Source organism: Patella vulgata, chromosome 7 (genome assembly GCF_932274485.2).
Source record: "Patella vulgata chromosome 7, xgPatVulg1.2, whole genome shotgun sequence".
Classification (NCBI taxonomy): Eukaryota; Metazoa; Mollusca; class Gastropoda; family Patellidae; genus Patella; species Patella vulgata.
The window spans coordinates 10,967,695-10,985,418 of record NC_065885.2 but is presented as its reverse complement, the minus strand read 5'-3'; the positions used below and the strand labels follow the sequence as shown (position 1 = coordinate 10,985,418).

General features: G+C 32.5%; 1 protein-coding gene across 2 annotated transcripts; it reads left to right on the top strand.

Annotated features, from left to right (window-relative positions):
* Window positions 1-4: 4 nt before the first annotated feature.
* Window positions 5-17,706, top strand: LOC126827890 (histone deacetylase 11). Of its 2 annotated transcripts, XM_050557462.1 has the most exons (11): window positions 5-73; window positions 1,037-1,188; window positions 1,857-1,957; window positions 4,666-4,695; window positions 7,471-7,587; window positions 8,912-9,094; window positions 9,840-9,936; window positions 10,275-10,344; window positions 11,005-11,113; window positions 12,091-12,277; window positions 12,849-17,706. In XM_050557462.1, the coding sequence occupies exons 1-11, from the start codon at window positions 39-41 to the stop codon at window positions 12,977-12,979; spliced, it is 1,212 nt and encodes a 403-aa protein (XP_050413419.1). In that variant the 5' UTR covers window positions 5-38; the 3' UTR covers window positions 12,980-17,706. The 2 variants fall into 2 exon arrangements, with proteins under 2 accessions (XP_050413419.1, XP_050413420.1); XM_050557463.1 differs by lacking the exon at window positions 4,666-4,695.
* The last annotated feature ends 18 nt before the right edge of the window (window positions 17,707-17,724 follow it).

The following is a 17,724-nucleotide window of genomic DNA, read 5'->3' as shown; positions in this document are numbered from 1 at the left end:
TTTACGGAAGTTGGAAACAGTGACGTCATGTCAACAACATGGAAGAAGCTAAAGACGAAACTACACATCAAAGGTTCAATTATTAACAGCTTTTTGTTATATATTTAATCAGATTATTATGCATATTACCGGGGGAGATATCCTTTCTTCGTATTATGGAAGTGAGGAATGGTTTGCTCTTAACAGTTCCTGGATAAGATGAATGTATGTGCTGACATGTCCTACTTTCATTTTCTTTTTGACACTTCCTTATTAATTAAGACGCTTTTCAAAGATAAATGAAATGAAATGGGGTTTAACGTCCTACTGTTCTGCTCGTAACCTGGGCTAATGAAGACGGGCATACCCCACACAGTGTGTTATGAGGGAAATTTTGCCCGGGCAGCGGCACTATCGCCTACTCTTATATCGAATTCCAACTGCCAAGGGATCTTTTACGTGCATTCCAATGTATACACGGGACTTCGGTTATTCGTCTCATCCGAAGGACTAGACAGCTGTCCTTGTCAGGCTCTCCGTCCTGCATCACTGACAAGGGGGAACCACGCCGGAAAATCTGGATGAACTTTCTCGGCCAATGCAGGGATCGAACAACCGACCTCCAGGCTAGCGAGCCAGCGTCTTACCCACTTAGCCACGTGATTCCCCCGTTTCAAAGATAATATGCAACAATAAGTGTTTGAATACCTAATGCGAAGTGGTATCTGGATAGATAAGAGGTTCTAGAAGGAGTAAGAAAATACCCTAGTGTGGGGGGAAACAGCTTATCCCTGGATCTTACTAAATTAGTAATAAATTGATGGGATATTATTATTCTATGAGTCTACAGTACAGTATTTCAATAGCACAATCTATTAGGTGGAAAATAAAGTACACTAGCCTTGCATTATCAAAGATGTTCTGAAAAATTATAAGGACATAATAGGCTACATGAAAGGCAGCACATTAACTTCTGATTTGTTTCATTTCACATGTAGGTGGCAATTAATAATTATCAGTGTGTATTATTAATTAATTTTTTTTTCTATGATTTCAGAGAGAGACATAAAACTCAACTATATATAGATGTTAAAGCTACACAATGGCCAATCATTTATTCAGCGGAATATAATATTGGATTTTTAGGGTTAGAAAAGTTGCATCCTTTTGATTCAGCTAAATGGGGAAGAGTATTTGAATTTCTAAAAGGTAACTGATTTTGACATCAATGTTGATTTTATAATTAATCTAAAAAAAAAAACAGTATACATGCCAAAACATTATGAATAGTAAGTGCAGAAGGAGAGCGCTGCATCCAAAACAAAACTGATTTAGACAAACCTGCGGACAAGACAAATTACACAGACATTGCAAGTAATAAATAACAGATATCAAAACACTATGAAGAATTGGGGCGCCACGGTGGCTAAGTGAGTAAGACGCTGGCTTGCTAGCCTGCAGGCCGTTGGTTCGCTCCCGGTGTTGGCAGAGATGAAATGAAAAACGAGGTCCCTTGTATACATTGGCATGTACGTAAAAGATCTCTTGGCTGTTGAATTCGTTGTAAAAGTAGGCCAAAGCACCACTGTCCTGGCAAAATTTCCCTTATAGCACACTTTATGACGTATGCCTGTCTTCATTAGCCCATTCGGAGCCGAACAGTAGGACGTTCAACCCCATATCTTTTTATTTCATTTCTAGTTTATAATCTTTTATAGCAAAAAAAAATGTAAAGAAACAAATGTCACTGTGAGACTGTGATTATGAGTAGAATATGTATTGGAAGTGGAACATTTGAACTAATCAGAATTACTTTGATCTGTTCACATTTTCCCTGCTCCATCAACATATGTTAGCCTCAAACTGATTGTTTTCAGAGGCGGGTATGGTACGAGATGATACTATTATTAGTCCATTAGAAGCCAGAGAGGAAGATCTCACTATAGTTCACAGTAGAACATATTTAAACAGTTTAAAGGTTGGTTTAAAATGAATACAGATGGTTGTAACAATAGTAATTATAGAAAGCTTTGTTAAAAGATCAGTTTAACAGGCATTATTTGAGGGAGCGTTAAATAGGCATTATGCTAGAGCTAAATCTACCTATGGCAGGTCTTTCTTCAGGCCTTAAATGTTATATAAGTTATTAATTAGACATCAATTAACATGACAAAACCATAATCAAGTCTCGATGTCATTGGATGCTCCGATTTTAAGTAGATTAGAACGGTTCGATCATTTAATTTTAAAATGGATAGCTGAGGCTTTGTTTATTTATTAACCTTTTCATTGGTTGGGGGTGAAAATCCTGGTACAGATTTAGCTCTTAGCCATTGAAAATGCTGCATTCTTAAAAAAATTTTAGGTTATGTTTTCATCAGTGAAACCCCAAATCTATAAATCCTAGCCATTTAAAGTGAATTTAATTTCTGTTTTTTTTTTCGCACAGCTAGTTTTCCATGCAAACTGTCCAGTTCTGTATAGATTTTGTTTGTCCTTGCATTTTATTAATAAAAACTATAGTAGTACTGGTAAATAATTATTATTTTTAAAGTATCTGGTTCATTGTTACTTATAGACCGGGAGCCCAGGGGGTCAGCCTAGCTGAAAAGTGTACCAATTTTCTCCTATATGGTATCAATGTATGTATATCTGGTATCATCAGAATGTAAGTCTGCCGGGTTTCTGGTGGTGGGTGTGGTATTCCACGCACTAAATGCCATGATCCCCAACTAGACTAGATTAGCTCAAAAGTGTACCACATGAAAATCTTACTGCAGTGTACCGTACATGTTCAGGTATTATAAAAACACTGTGACAGACATTTCTAGCAGTGGGGTACCCTTGACAGAGCTATGTAATTCCCAGACATTTGTAGTTGTGGAGTATCCCTAATATTTAGACCAAAGCTAGGCTAGATTAGCTGAAATCTGTACCACCTAAAACAGCTTTGGAGTTGTTCAGTACCACCACAGGAGTCATGAATGACCACTGCCAGACAGTTTGTGCGGTGGGTTACCGCTAACAGACACGCCCCAAAATGCCACGCCCCCAACTAGGCTAGCTTCGCAGGCACTGTTCATGTGGAATACCACACCCACCACCAGAAACCCGGCAGACTTACATTCTGATGATACCAGATATACATACATTGATACCATATAGGAGAAAATTGGTACACTTTTCAGCTAGGTTAACCCCATGGGCTCCTGCTCTATTAGAGCTATATAGTATTTTTATATACCCACATTTCATGTTAAAGTATATTGTCAATGATCCATCTGCTTTCATTTTTTTAAACTTGCTAGGATTGTTCTGCTAATCCAAAGGAGGTATTCTATTGAAATCAAGAGTCATACAACAATTTTTTTACAGAGTTACTTCCCCTGTTACCCAAAACGTATAGATGCTTTACAGATCAGAGTTTTTAAATTTGTTATCTTTTCGCCTAAGATATCATAAGTATAAACTAGAACTTCACTTTAGTTACGATGGGGGTCACCATAGCCCCCTGACTTGCAAAAAACAATTGGGAATTCAGTAAAACAAATGTCAGCACCCTAGTGAAGACCTAGTGTACCTAATCGTCAAGCATTATGCATGAAATTATATACCCTGCCTTCTCATCAAATCAATGCTTTTTTTGTAAATACATCTATTTTCACTTTTATTAATATTTTAGTAAGGACACTGACTATTTACAAAATCAGTCTGATTTAAACACAGATCCTATTTCGTTTCGTTTTTAATAGTTCAAAATTTCGTTTAACTTGTCTTCACAACACTAGGATCAGGAAGAGTTGTTATATAACCTTCGTTCTGGTTGATGTGAGGGATGAGCCAATGAAACATAATGTTATGGCGAGTTCTTGGCGTGTGGTGCACGAAAATGTGGGTTAACCACTAGAAACGTCAACGCTGATTGATTAATTAATGTCTAACGTCATAGGGACAAAAGCCGCTCATATGACCCCTGACGCAATCTTCCACTAGAATCGGTCAGATCTTCATGTTGTGCAGGTCATCAAAAGTATAAAAAAAACGAAACGAAATATTTGAATCAGATTATTTACAAAATGTTTGCTTTTTAAAGGGACAATAACACTCTTGCTGGCTTGACAGCTCCAGAAAATAAAAAATAGCCTTATTCTAAGTACTAGATGAGTTAGTGTCCTACACGTTGTGTAAATTATCCATTAAATCCTATTTTACTTGTCCAGAGGGTTCAAAAATATTTTTAAATCCAAGTCACATTTGAAAAGCTTTACGTCAGACTTTTCAAATCATTTAGTTGAATTTTTCCAATTTTTTAAATTAGATGTGTTAAGATGAAATTTGTACCATCAATTAATTGGAATATTGTAAAATAGTACAATTTGTTGACCAGAATAAAGATTGGGACATATTATTCAGTTACAAAAAGAGTGGTATTGAGCCTTTAATTAAAATTAAATTAATGCTAATTAGTGATTGCTTTTTAAAATTGACTAATTCTAAAAGATTAAAAATTTTATTTGTAAATAGTAAAACACTAATAAATACTATACCTTTGCCATTTGGCATCATATAAATGTGCATGAATGAAGAGAATATTTTATTTCATGAAACAACCACCAATACATGTTATTAGGTGAAGGTATTTTTTAACCCTATTTAATATAAGCACTGGTACTTTTTGGTCTTCAGCTTACAGATATTATTGAGGGAATATCCGAGGTATTATTTTAATATTATATGTAGTTTATTTGTGAAAGTTTTAGGACAACTCTCTCTGTGTCATGGTATTAATTCATTGGCCAGTTTTTATTTAAAATCTTAAATGCTTTAGATTTATAGGAGTATCCTAAACAAAGTTGTATCCATTTCATGTAGATAGATTTAACGAAAGCTATTAGTACTTGCAGCTAAATCATATATTTGTTGAAATTGGTAATAATTTCCTTGTTGGTTCTTATATGATCCAATTACATTCGACCAAAACAGTCTTATATCTTGTCTAAAATACATCACTGATTAATGAAAAGTTGCCACTTTCGACATTTTAATAGCTAAATATATATTACTTGCAACAAAATCAGATATTGGTGAAATTGTTGATAATTTTTGTACTGGTTTTCAAAAGAAAAATTACAATTTGCCAGAACAATCGCTATATCATGTCTATTGATAACAAAGGAAGAGTTGTCCTAATAAAATATAAAAGCACTGATCAATAAGTAATAAAGAAGTTTCTGTTTCCAGAGAGTACTTCACAAATATTTCTGACATTTTTGTTGCTAAATATTTATTTGCTAAGGCCACACCAATCGGATTTCCTGTTTTTCGGGAACACATGTTAAAATTTTGCTTCTTATTTCTTTGGAAAAATGACTAATTTAAAAACCAAAGTTCAAAAGCTTTTAATTCCAAATATTTCAATTTAGAAATTATAAACAAAACATCTTTAACAAGACCATGAAAAACCCAAAGTTTAAAAGTTTTGTGTCTCAAATATTTCAGTTTTGAAATTTTAATCAAAACATCTTCCATGTCTTTCAAGTGGCTATTTATTCAAAAACCAAAGTTAAAAAAATTTTAATTACAAACATTTCAGTTTAGAAATTTTAAATAAAACATCTTTAACAAGACCTCGAAAAACTGAAAATTAAATTGGTTTGACCTAGTTGTTGGAGATGATTACTTCTTGAACTGTGCTATTATCCTGGAGGAAAAAGAATGTAGCAGTTGTCCTTATTAAAAATTTTAAGATCAAGTGTCATTAATTCTCTTTTTTTTTCTAATCGTATATGAATTTCTCAATGGAATCCTTGATGCATTTTCAACATTATTCTAAATTTGAAGCCAAATCTTGATCTCTTTCATTTGTTTTTATATGCATGCACCATACATAATCATGTTTACTCAGAAATTCAGATAACACAGTGCTTGCATGAATTCATACAAACTATTTAAAAAGGTGGCCGAATGAGTTTGATCCCAGTGTTGGCTGAGAAAGTTCTCCAGGATTTTCTAGTGTGGTTTTCCCCCATGTCACGTGGTTTCCCCCCAAGGTCTCATGTACACATTGGCATGCATGTAAAAGAACACTTGACAATTGGAATTCGATATAAGAGTAGGCTGTAGTGCTGCTGTTCAGGCAAAATTTCACTCATAGCACACTGTATTGCGTATGCCCGTCTTCATAAGTCCAATCGGTGCAGATTAAACCCCATTTCATTTCATTTATTTCAAAACGTGAGTAATGGAGTCAAATGAATGAATTGGCTTTATTTAGTTCAATTTATTGAAATCGGGGTAATATTAAGCACAAAATTGATTGCCGCTAGTTTTCAAGAGTTATCTGGATGATTGTGAAGATATCTTCATTGTGAGAGTGCAGCACATTGTTTGCCCTTATGGCCTTTCATGCATTCAAAGCCGACGTGTTACACCTACATTGAAATCTTTTGCTTATCTCTGTGTTTATTTTTTACTGTAAAAGTACACTTGGTTCTCCTTAGTAGAGAAATCATGTATTTTAGTCACTGTGACAGCATCTAGTCGTTTGGATGATGCAAAAACAGATCATTTGTATGTACGTAAAAGAATCCTTGGCAGGTTAAATTCCATGACGACTAAGTGGAAACGCCACGATGAGTTCAAGAATTCTGTCATAGCACACTGCATGGTGTATACCTGTTTTTCTTCAGCCCCTGGGAAGCCTTGGTGGCAAAGGGAGTAAGATGCTGGCTCGCTAGTCCGGAGGTTGCGTGTTCGCTCCCAGTGTTTGCCGAGAAAGTTCATCAGGATTTTCCAGCATGGTTTCCCCATGTCAGTGGTGCAGGATGGAGGGCCTGACAAGGACAGCTGTCTAGTTGTTCGTATGGGATGAAAAACTGAGAACCTATGTACAAAATAGTGTGCAAGTAAAAGATCCCTTGACAGTTGGAATTTGATATAAGAGTAGGCCGTAGCGCCGCTGTCTGGGCAGAATTTCCCTCATAGCAGACTGTATGGCTTTTACCCATCTTCATAATACAAGTCGGAGCAGAACAGTAGGACGTTAAACCCCATTTCATTTCATTTCTTTAGCCCGGAAGGTGCAGAAAAATAGGACATTAAACTCTATTTCATTTTTAATCATCGTCATTTTGTACACTATCACAAAGTTTCATTTTTTACATTCACTACCCTTCTTCATAATGCATGTTTTATTATTGCATGAATGAATTTTTTGTTTTTTTTATAAATATTTCATTTCTGATCAAATATCAATTTATCAATTAATGTCTTGATTTAATGTTGATAACCCTTTCTGTCTATAGCAATATTTATCATTTTCAATATCATAATAACATTGTATTTGTTCTATGTGGGTAACATTTGAATCTATATTTTATCTTCGGTGACTTCATAGAATAGAATCCAATGTGAAAGTCCTGAATTTATGATTATTAATGTATATATTTATATTCGTAGTCGTACACCTATGTTTTATCTTTTACTTCACAGTGGAGTTGGAATGTTGCAGGAATCACAGAAATCCCACCGGTTGCCTTGTTGCCAAATTTTGTCGTCCAAAGAAAAGTTTTACGTCCATTTAGATATCAAACTGGTGGAACTATATTAGTAAGTAATTAAAGTCTCTGATGATGATGAGAGATTGAGGAATATTGTGATAGTCGAATCTCGATAGAGAATATCACGAGGAATATTGTGATAGTTGAATCTCTAGAGAGAATATCACAAGGAATATTGTGAAAGTCAAATCTCTAAAGAGAGTATCAGTCCTAGATTATGTTCAGTATTTACAAGAGATGTGATGTATTGAATATTATGCTTGCCTGACCAATCTCGTGGGTTTTCTCCGGGTCATCCGGTTTCCTCCCACTGCTAAAGACCCTACTTGCAAGTGAATTATTGAGATAAAATTGAACCATATGTTAGTCCCGTATGTTAGGGCAAGATAGCACCATCTAAAATCTTTTGTTGGACTTGTTTTTAATGCAGTGGAGATGGAATCCAAGCAGGGAGATGTTCTATCATGCATACAAACTGGGTGATTTGATGATATATTTGGACTAAAAACATATTCAAACTAATTATTCTATCAAAAATTTGCTTCAAATCCCTCTAAAAAAATTGTATTCGTGGGGAAATACCCCAAGCTATAAAAAACTATTTTAAAAAGTCATGTTTGTGTCACGTGACTTGACTGTCACTTTTTCCACGTCCGCTCACCATCAAGTTTATCAACATATTCATCAAGTTCTCCCTAACCTTAATAGGTCAGACAATCTATGCCTGCAATCTTTGACGTCACTCGAGCAGACAGCCCTTAATTTCTTTGGCTGCCAGTTAGTAACACCCTCTCATTTTTGTCCTGTCCGCGCTCCATGGGTGTTGTTCAAGAAATCCAGTATTTTTCAAGTAAGATTAGGTGTCTCTACTTTATATATACATACCATAATTGCCATACTTTTATTGGAAATAGCCACCCAATAAATATTTTTGTGGGAAAGTATCTTTAAAAGCTAGATAATCAATTTGAATACATTTAAGGTGTTTGATTGAAATTTGGTAGACTGTTTTACATAACAGAGTTACTGACCAATTGAATATGATCATGCGTCCTATCATTGAATCAAGTGGCATGGTTTCAATCCAACACTTGTACATGACAAGAAGATGGTCGCATGTCCAACCTCGTGGGTTTTCTCTGGGTCCTTTGGTCTTCTCCCACATCGAATTATTGCAATATAATTGAACCATATGTTAGTCCCAAAATGACCTAGTTTGTGTCAAGTGGATGTTAAACTCCATTTTGCTCTCTCTTTTTGTAAATGGATGCATTTTTTTAAGGCTGGTAGGGGATGTGTATTTCTTCTAGAATACTCTCAGAATGTTTCTATAGTCTATATATATAAATATTTTTTGTTGGACTATTTTTCAGGCAGGAAAGTTAGCCATAGATCGAGGCTGGGCTATAAACATAGGAGGAGGGTTTCATCATTGTTCTGCTGAAAGGGGTGGAGGATTCTGTGCCTACGCTGATATCACCTTGTCTATCAAGTTTCTGTTCGAGAAAGTAGAGGGTGTATCTAAAGTTATGATTGTAGATTTAGATGCCCATCAGGTGAGGAGACCTTGTTTTCTTTATTAACATGTTTTAAAAGGCCAATCTCAATTATATTTTGGAGAATAAAACTGCTTAATTTTGTTTTAAAAGCCCTTAAAATCCTCTACTTTTGGGCTGATCAACTCACACAATATATGTGTTACGTTTTCAAGCAACTTAACACGTCAGCCTTGATCTGGCAATGGACACCGGTGTCCCAAACAATATTATACGGTGTTTGCATAAAACCAGACTTTATTTTATAAAATTAACATGTAGGTGAAATTTACCTTTCATTATCAAGTACAGCATGTGGGTCATTCACTGTATAGATCTCTAAGGGAACAGCAATAGATTATCAGGTCACCCAATGAAAAAATTGCCCCAAAATATTAAAATGGTTAAGTGCCCAGATAACCGGTTTGACATTCAAATCCAAATGACTCAATATTTTGAGCTAAAATTTTGAGACAAGGTAAATACACCATTCCTCAATATTTTGGCACTTAAATTTCATACGTACACAGACTTGTATTTCTGAGACTGTTAAAATTGGGATGGTCCCTTTAAACCACAAAATAAATCTGAAACCAAATAACAGGATTAAAAGTAATGGAGTAACAGAGACTAATGTTTCTTGGTTAGTTAACAATGATTCCCAAAATATTTATCTATCTAGAAAATTGATTTAATTATTAATTTTCAACTTCCCTGTATTTCAATCTTCTTTTATTGTCCTATCATTAATAATTTTACAATTCAGGGTAATGGACATGAACGTGATTTTATGTCCGATGACAGAGTTTATATAATGGATGTTTATAATCGAGGAATTTATCCACATGATGGATTCGCAAAACGTAAGTTATATTTTCTTGACAAAAGTTGTAGTGCTATCCCTAGTGTTACACTTTACCATAACTTTACTATTGATGGTGTATAGTCTGCACTGTTTTATAAAATAAACTTTACTATCTATGTCACAGTTTATACTGTAAACTTTACTATTTATGTCACAGTCTACACTGTTTTATAAAGTAAACTTTACTATTTATGTCACAGTCTACACTGTTTTATAAAGTAAACTTTACTATTTATGTCACAGTCTATACTTTATTATAGTTGTTACAGGCTGCACAGCACTGTAGAGTACAGTCTGTTTACTTAAAAATTTATCAATGACATGTATTTGTTACAGGTGGTATCAAGAGAAAAGTAGAATTACAACATTTTACAGAAGATGATACGTATCTTAGTCTTGTCAGAAAGTAAGCAGGATAAAAAAAAAATTAGTGACTGAATGATTTTAAAACAAAGAAATGTGAAATTTCTAATGTATGACTTTGAACACCAAGCAACTTAAACATACATTATACAAGAGCTAAATCTGCCTATTGCAGGTCTTTCTTAAATTTTAAGCCCATTATCAAATTAATTAAATTATTTTTATTATTTCATTTTTTTAAAAATTTTTGGCTCGCTACATCTTGAAGTATTATATTTGTGGGACCTTCAAATAGTACTTTTTAATATTAAATCAATATTTTACAGTCATATTGAAGTTTTAAATCTATATTTTAGTCATATTGAAGTTTTAAATTTATATTTTACCGTTGCATTGAAGTTTTAAAACTATATTTTAGTCATATTGAAGTTTTAAATTTATATTTTACCGTTGCATTGAAGATTTAAATCAATATTTAGAGTCATATTGAAGTTTTCAATCTATATTTTACTGTCATATTGAAGTTTTCAATCTATATTTTACAGTCATATTGAAGTTTTAAATCTATATTTTACAGTCATTTTGAAGTTTTAAATCTATATTTTAGTCTTTTTGAAGTTTTAAATCTATATTTTACACTCATATTAAAGTTTTAAATCTATATTTTACAGTCATATTGAAGTTTTAAATCTATATTTTACAGTCATATTGAAGGTAGTTTAAACGAGTTTACACCTGATATTATTGTATATAATGCTGGTACAGATATATTAGATGGTGATCCATTGGGAAATCTATCTATCTCACCTCAGGTAAATTCTATTGCTCTATCTGTTTTGTTTCTATCAGTAAAACCAGTGTTCTGGACTTATTCTTCCATTAGTATTCAGAGCCAGCCTTAGAGGTATACAAGCCATGCTGTTGAACGGGGCCTGCAACTTACGGAGTTGGGAGGGGGGGTGGGGGCTGGCTGAAATTTAACATAAATTTACATCGATGTTCGGTCGGGCCTTTCACTGTCTTGTTTTATAGAGGCCCCATATTGTGGACTCAGCACAGAGCCTGACCTATACTAAAGCTGGCATTGAGTCAATTATAATCATTTTCGTAAAGCAACAAAAAAAAACCCCAAAAAATCCACAGCAACTTTGTTACAGTCTTGACCACATGGATTACAAAATGTAATTTTGATCATGCTCTTTAATTTAATTACAGATCATATTCATTTTTTACCCAAAGTGATAAAGGTTCTCTCAGATATTGAGTCCATAGAATACATTTACTTTTACTCAAGTCACAATTCTATGGAATACATTTACTTATACTCAAGTCACAATCCTATGGAATACATTTACTTATACTCAAGTCACAATCCTAGGGAATACAAGTACTTATACTCAAGTCACAATCCTAGGGAATACAGTTACTGTTTATTACTGATGATAATTGCTTGATAAAGACTACAGAACCTTAGCTGATGACTGTAATATGACTCAGTAATAAAGAGTAATTATTTTCCATAGAATTGTATCCTGTTTATCTTTTAAGATGAACTGTGTATTTTTAGTTCAATTAGTATTACAAAATGCCATTGAAACAATTTATTAGACTTTTAAAACAAAACAAGTACAAATACAGATGAATGCAAACCAAAAGCACACGCTTTTAATCAATTTTGTGGCTTGAATTAAGTCCTTTGGTTTAACAGATGATATTAATATGAAGAAATTCCTACAGGTATTTTATGTGATTTTTGAATTAATACCAGATTATTTTGTTTGTTTTTCAGGGAATAATAGAAAGAGATCAGATAATATTTCAGAAAGCAAGAACCCGAAATATTCCTATATTTATGGTAACAAGTGGAGGGTATTTAAAAGAAACAGCAAGAATTATAGCTGACTCCATTTTAAATCTTAAAGCTGTAGGGTTAATAAGATGTGATGAAGCAGAGTTTTCAGATATCCCTGAAATAGGTAAGATGTATATTGGTGAATAGACAATTGAAGGATGTGAATAGACATTTGAAGGATCTGAATAGATGATTAAATAGACATTTGAAGGATCTGAATAGACAGTTATAGATGTGAATAAACATTTAAAGGATGTGAATAGACAATTATAGGATGTGAATAGACAATTATAGGATATGAATAGACAAGTGAAGGATGTGAATAGACAATTATAGGATGTAAATAGACAATTGAAGGATGTGAATAGACAATTGAAGGAAGTGAATAGACAATTATAGGATGTGAATAGACAATTATAGGATGTGAATAGATGAAGAATGTAAATAGACAGTGCAGGAAAACCACATAATTAGAGACAGAATTAAAAAAATAGCAAGTGCCGAAATTTATCCTTCTGGTGGTCACATCAAATGGTGATTTTACTATTGTCATTTTTTCAAATGCTATTTGAGTATTCAATTCAATTGAAAAGATAAATTCTCTGACTGTTTTTGTTGCCTTTTCATATTTGTAGATTCTGTAAGTCTTTTACATGAAGATCATTACTCAAATGTTGCATTTTCTCTCTTTTCAGAAGCAGCCATGACACGAAGTCAAAGTGATGGGGGTCTTTTCTCTAAAATGAAACGTGCTTGCCTGTCAAGATCCTCAACAACAGAATTAAATCAAATAGATAATATACAACATGCTTCAAATACTCGTTAACACACTAACACATGCTTTCAGAATGTCTTATTTCTTTCAGCAAGTCTGGAAATAAGGCACCTGTCACAGACATTGTCAGACTCAAATTCAAGCCTAAGTCTTTTATCAGTGTTTATAATGATATGATGGCTGCATAGGAGTACAAGCTGGTTATTTTGTAAATGCCAACATTTTTATGTTGACGTATATTGTCGTCACTCCGGTCCGCCCGTAATTTTTTTCTGATTTTGACGAAGCTTAAAATTTAGGTTTATCGCCTGAAGATCTCCATTCCTTTCGAAATCGGACCATAACTACCCGTCAAAATGTGTAAAAGTGTGTAATACCAAGGTTGTGGACCTGCTAGAGGTCACAATTTTTGTCCGATTTTGATGAAACTTAAAATATATCTTTATATCCCAAAGATCTCAGTCCCTTTCGATCTTCGCTTATTTCAGACCATAACTGCTTGGATTATGGCTACTGATTGTACGAAAAATCGCTTGTTCTCTATCCATCTCTTGCAAAATGTGGGCGTATCTTGGTTGGCAACTGCTGGTTTCTATGGTGATCTCTCCAATGCTATGGAGAAGAATTTTGTCCCGACACTGGCGTTTCTGTCTTGTCTTCATCTAATTCCAACTCATTTTACGTGCACGCCAACGTTTACACAGGTATATGGCTGGCCATATTGTCTAATATATAAAACAGGTTATATTAATGAATCCATTGTAAATATTACATAACTTATCAAAATGATTTATTCAGTCATGTAAAAGTACTTCATTAAATTGTGATTTTTGTAAATATTTCAGATTTACTTAATTGTCATATTCAATTCTTAATATTTCAATCATCGAATTTTCTATATGTTGCTTTATAGTGTTTATTAATTGAAATGTTTTTATTGAGAAGGATTTATATTAGCGAAATATGATTTGTTGAAATGTCCCATTCTGATACTATAAGTAACAATTTTGTTATTTATTTTAAAAAATCAGCTACATCCAGTCTTTGCATACTATGATATGGTCATCTACGAACTTACTGAACCGTACGAACTTCTACATTTCTCAAATACAACGTGAGATAAATCTAATTCTTAAATTGGTAGTCCTCATCATGTCAAGTATTCGGGAGGCCCAAGGAAACCAGTTGGTCCGAGGGCCCAGGGCTACCTAGCCTTCTCCTATCTACAAACTTCTTGAATCTTACAAACTTGAACATTTCTCAAATAAAACGTTTGAAAACTCTTATTCTTAAATTGATCAGCTACCAAAATAAAGTTTGGTATCAGCGAAGTGATGTTATAGAGAGGTTATTTTGTAAAGAGAAACTATGTTTGGGAGTGGGTACTTAATTTGAAATTTGAAACATCAAAAAATGAATATGAAGTTAAGAAGCAAATGGGATAGAATTTCAAAAAATAAATAATTTTAAACAAACTCTAGAAAATCAAAATTAAGAAATTTAAAATGGATGAAGTAGATGTTTTGTAAACAATGACAAACTGTTTATCAAACTTTTATGATTTAGTTTTTTTGTGATAAGCAAGATTTCCTCACAATAAGATTCAATTAGAAATATATTTGTATGATTTTTTTTTTCTGGAGCTGTATTGGACTTAAAGTTACAATTTCATATTTTCTAAGAAAGTCAAAACATAATTATTTCTATGTCTTTTGCTCAATAGGTTGTCAACTCACTATTATACGATCATAGGTTATCTTTCTCACACTTAAAAATCTTCACACTGGAAATAATAACACAATTACCTACCAATTTCCTCCCTTGTTTTCCTATTCCCCACCATGGAATAGCTATCTTCAAATGTTTGAATTTGAGGTTGAAAATGATATTTTTGCCAATTTCTCAACTGGCAATAGTGAATTATAGGATTAATAGGATTATTCTTTAACAAGGTAGGACTGTTTATAGATACCATCTATTTTAAGGCTTTATTTTAATACATTTTAAAAATATAACTTAAAAATATGAAATTGTAACTTTGAAGCCACTGATTGTTGTTTGATAGGATTTAAATCACAAAATTGTGAAAGCTGAATCCCTTCGAGCAATAAAACACTAAAAATGGTTTAATTCCATTCAGTATTTACAAAGACAGGATGAATTGAAAATTTCATAACATTCTTCATCATCTGTAGATGACATAATACAAGACAAATCTTTTCAAGTCCGCTTGAATCGAAGCCGTGAGATCAAATACCATTGATATTTTTGTTTGTTAAATAATCAATTAGAGTAAATATCAGCATGGAGTAAGCCATGAAAATTTGAATATCTTATGAAAATAGAAATAATGACCACTGGCTTTAAATTATAGTAGTCCCATAATGCCATAGTTTATCTTTTAAGAAAGACTAACAGAATATTGTTGTTTTATTCGTGCGTGCAAAGTTATATGTCCCCGGTATTCTTTTTTTTTTTTTATCTCTGCACAATTTTGCGACAATGTTGTCATATGGTAATGTATTATTAATATTTAATATCCATGTGTTATATAGACATTGTACATATACCAGTATTTTATATTTATTATATTAACACATTCAGCTTATTTATTTAATTAACTTGGTCAATCAAACACATTTAGCTCATTCATTTAATTAATTAACATTCAGCCCCATTCATTTAATTAATGTGTTAAAATAATATTAACGCTTTTCATTAAATACTTGTCATTAAAATATATTAACACATTTAGCTCATTCATTTAATTAGCTCATTAAAATATATTAACACATTTAGCTCATTCATTTAATTAACTCATTATGTTATATTACCACATATAGCTCATTCATTTAATTAACTCATTAAAATTTATGAACACATTTGTTAAAATATAACACATTCTGCTCATTCATCTAATTAACTAGTTAAAATATATTAACACGTTCAGCTCATTAATTTTATGAATTAATTTGTTGTTGAAATATATCACATTTAGCACAGTGGGTTAATAAACAAGCTTGTCGTGAAAAATTTAGCACCTTTAACATATCCATTTAATTAATAAACTTGTTAAAATATATTCAGCTCATTCGCTCAATTAATAAACTTGTTAAAATATATCCAGCTCATTCACTTAATTAACTTGTTAAAATATATTCAGCTCATTCGCTTAATTAATTAACTTGTTAAAATATATTCAGCTCATTCACTTAATTACCTTGTTAAAGTATATTCAGTTCATTCACTTAAATAATTAACTTGTTAAAATATATCGCATTCAGCTCATTCATTTGATTTGTCATTATCATTGATAACTATTCCTGTCAAAAATGATCCTAAAAATGAAGAGACACTTATCGTCAATTGTTTTGCAATTTTACTGTTTCTAGCTGTGGAATACCGGTAGATTTAAATGACTTTGCTACATGCCGGTAATACTGTGATTTTATTTTCAGTTAGATTTCATTCATCATATTTGAATTTAATACACATATATATATATATGTATATATATTTTAAGTTAGATTTAATTCATCATTATTTATTTGAATTAAATATTCCAGACATTATATCTGATAATGTTGTTTTAATATTATATTTGTTAAACTTATTGTTGTTACTGAAAGTGCATGTTAGCTGAATTTTAATGTTATATTGTTTTATTAATTGTTATTGAAAGTGCATGTGAACAGAATTTTCATATTGTATTGTTTTAATTGGATCAATTCACTTTTCACTGTTATTGAATAGAGAGGTGAGATAATGAGTTATTCATGTTTGATGTGTTTTCTAATTTTTAAGAGAAACATGAATTTACCTTGATTTAAGCCAAATGTCACATTTTAGCAGGTGACATGAATTTACATTACATGTGGAACCAGTTATTTAAGAGATATAAATTCTCATTTATACAGTTCTAAGAACATTGGTGTAAATTCATGGTCCACCACCCACTGGAATGCCAAAATCATTATTGATCCAAAAATTATTCAAATCAATTAACAGTCCTATTCATAACCCTGGTAAGTTACTGGATTTGGGGTTTTAGAAATATCTCATTGGAACTTTCCTACTGTATCCATTATTATAGAACATCATCAAAATCTTACTTGGATAAGGTCACAAAGTTGAAATTCTTGTAGAGAATATAGAGGGAAATGGTATCAGATTCTTCAGATATCTTCTTAAATGGTTATTGACAGTAATTAATTATGACATTTGATGACAGTTAAAGGAAACATCCCACATATTTTTTTAGTGAATCAAGTGGATTAATTGTGTGTGCGGCAAAGTCTTGATCATAGTCATGTACAGCTATGTCAAGCTCTGTGGTACAGTTTCTCAGAAATATGAAAACTCTCTTTCCATATGTGGAAAGTTCCCAAAATGCACGCTGTTCCCAAGTGCTTGGACCGTCATGTGTACGTACTTGCCTAAATTACATCACGTCTGAACAATAAAATTCCTTAAAAGAGTTCTGTAATCACGTCGAGCGTCTCAATATTTTGAGCTGAAACATTCTGACGAGCTATTAGGTTGATTTCTCTACATTTTGGCTTTTGGTTAGCATACATAAAACCACTTTATTTCGTGACTGCCTCTTTACAATTAATGTTAGATATTCCTGACTGGGTTGTGTGTAGGACTGTTAATTCTATTTGACGGATTTAAGTTTACAATAGTAAAATCAAAGAGTAATTGTTGTCATAAATGATCTTACTGTTTATAATTCATGGCATCATTAATGGAGCTTTGAAATAAAATATTCAAAGGTATTTTTGGAATTTATTTTA

Coding starts and splice junctions, on each gene's coding strand:
- LOC126827890 (XM_050557462.1), top strand. CDS start 39: ATGGAAGAAGCTAAAGACGAAACTACACATCAAAG. Junction 1,189..1,856: donor AGTATTTGAATTTCTAAAAG/GTAACTGATTTT, acceptor GATTGTTTTCAG/AGGCGGGTATGGTACGAGAT. Junction 9,937..10,274: donor ACATGATGGATTCGCAAAAC/GTAAGTTATATT, acceptor TATTTGTTACAG/GTGGTATCAAGAGAAAAGTA.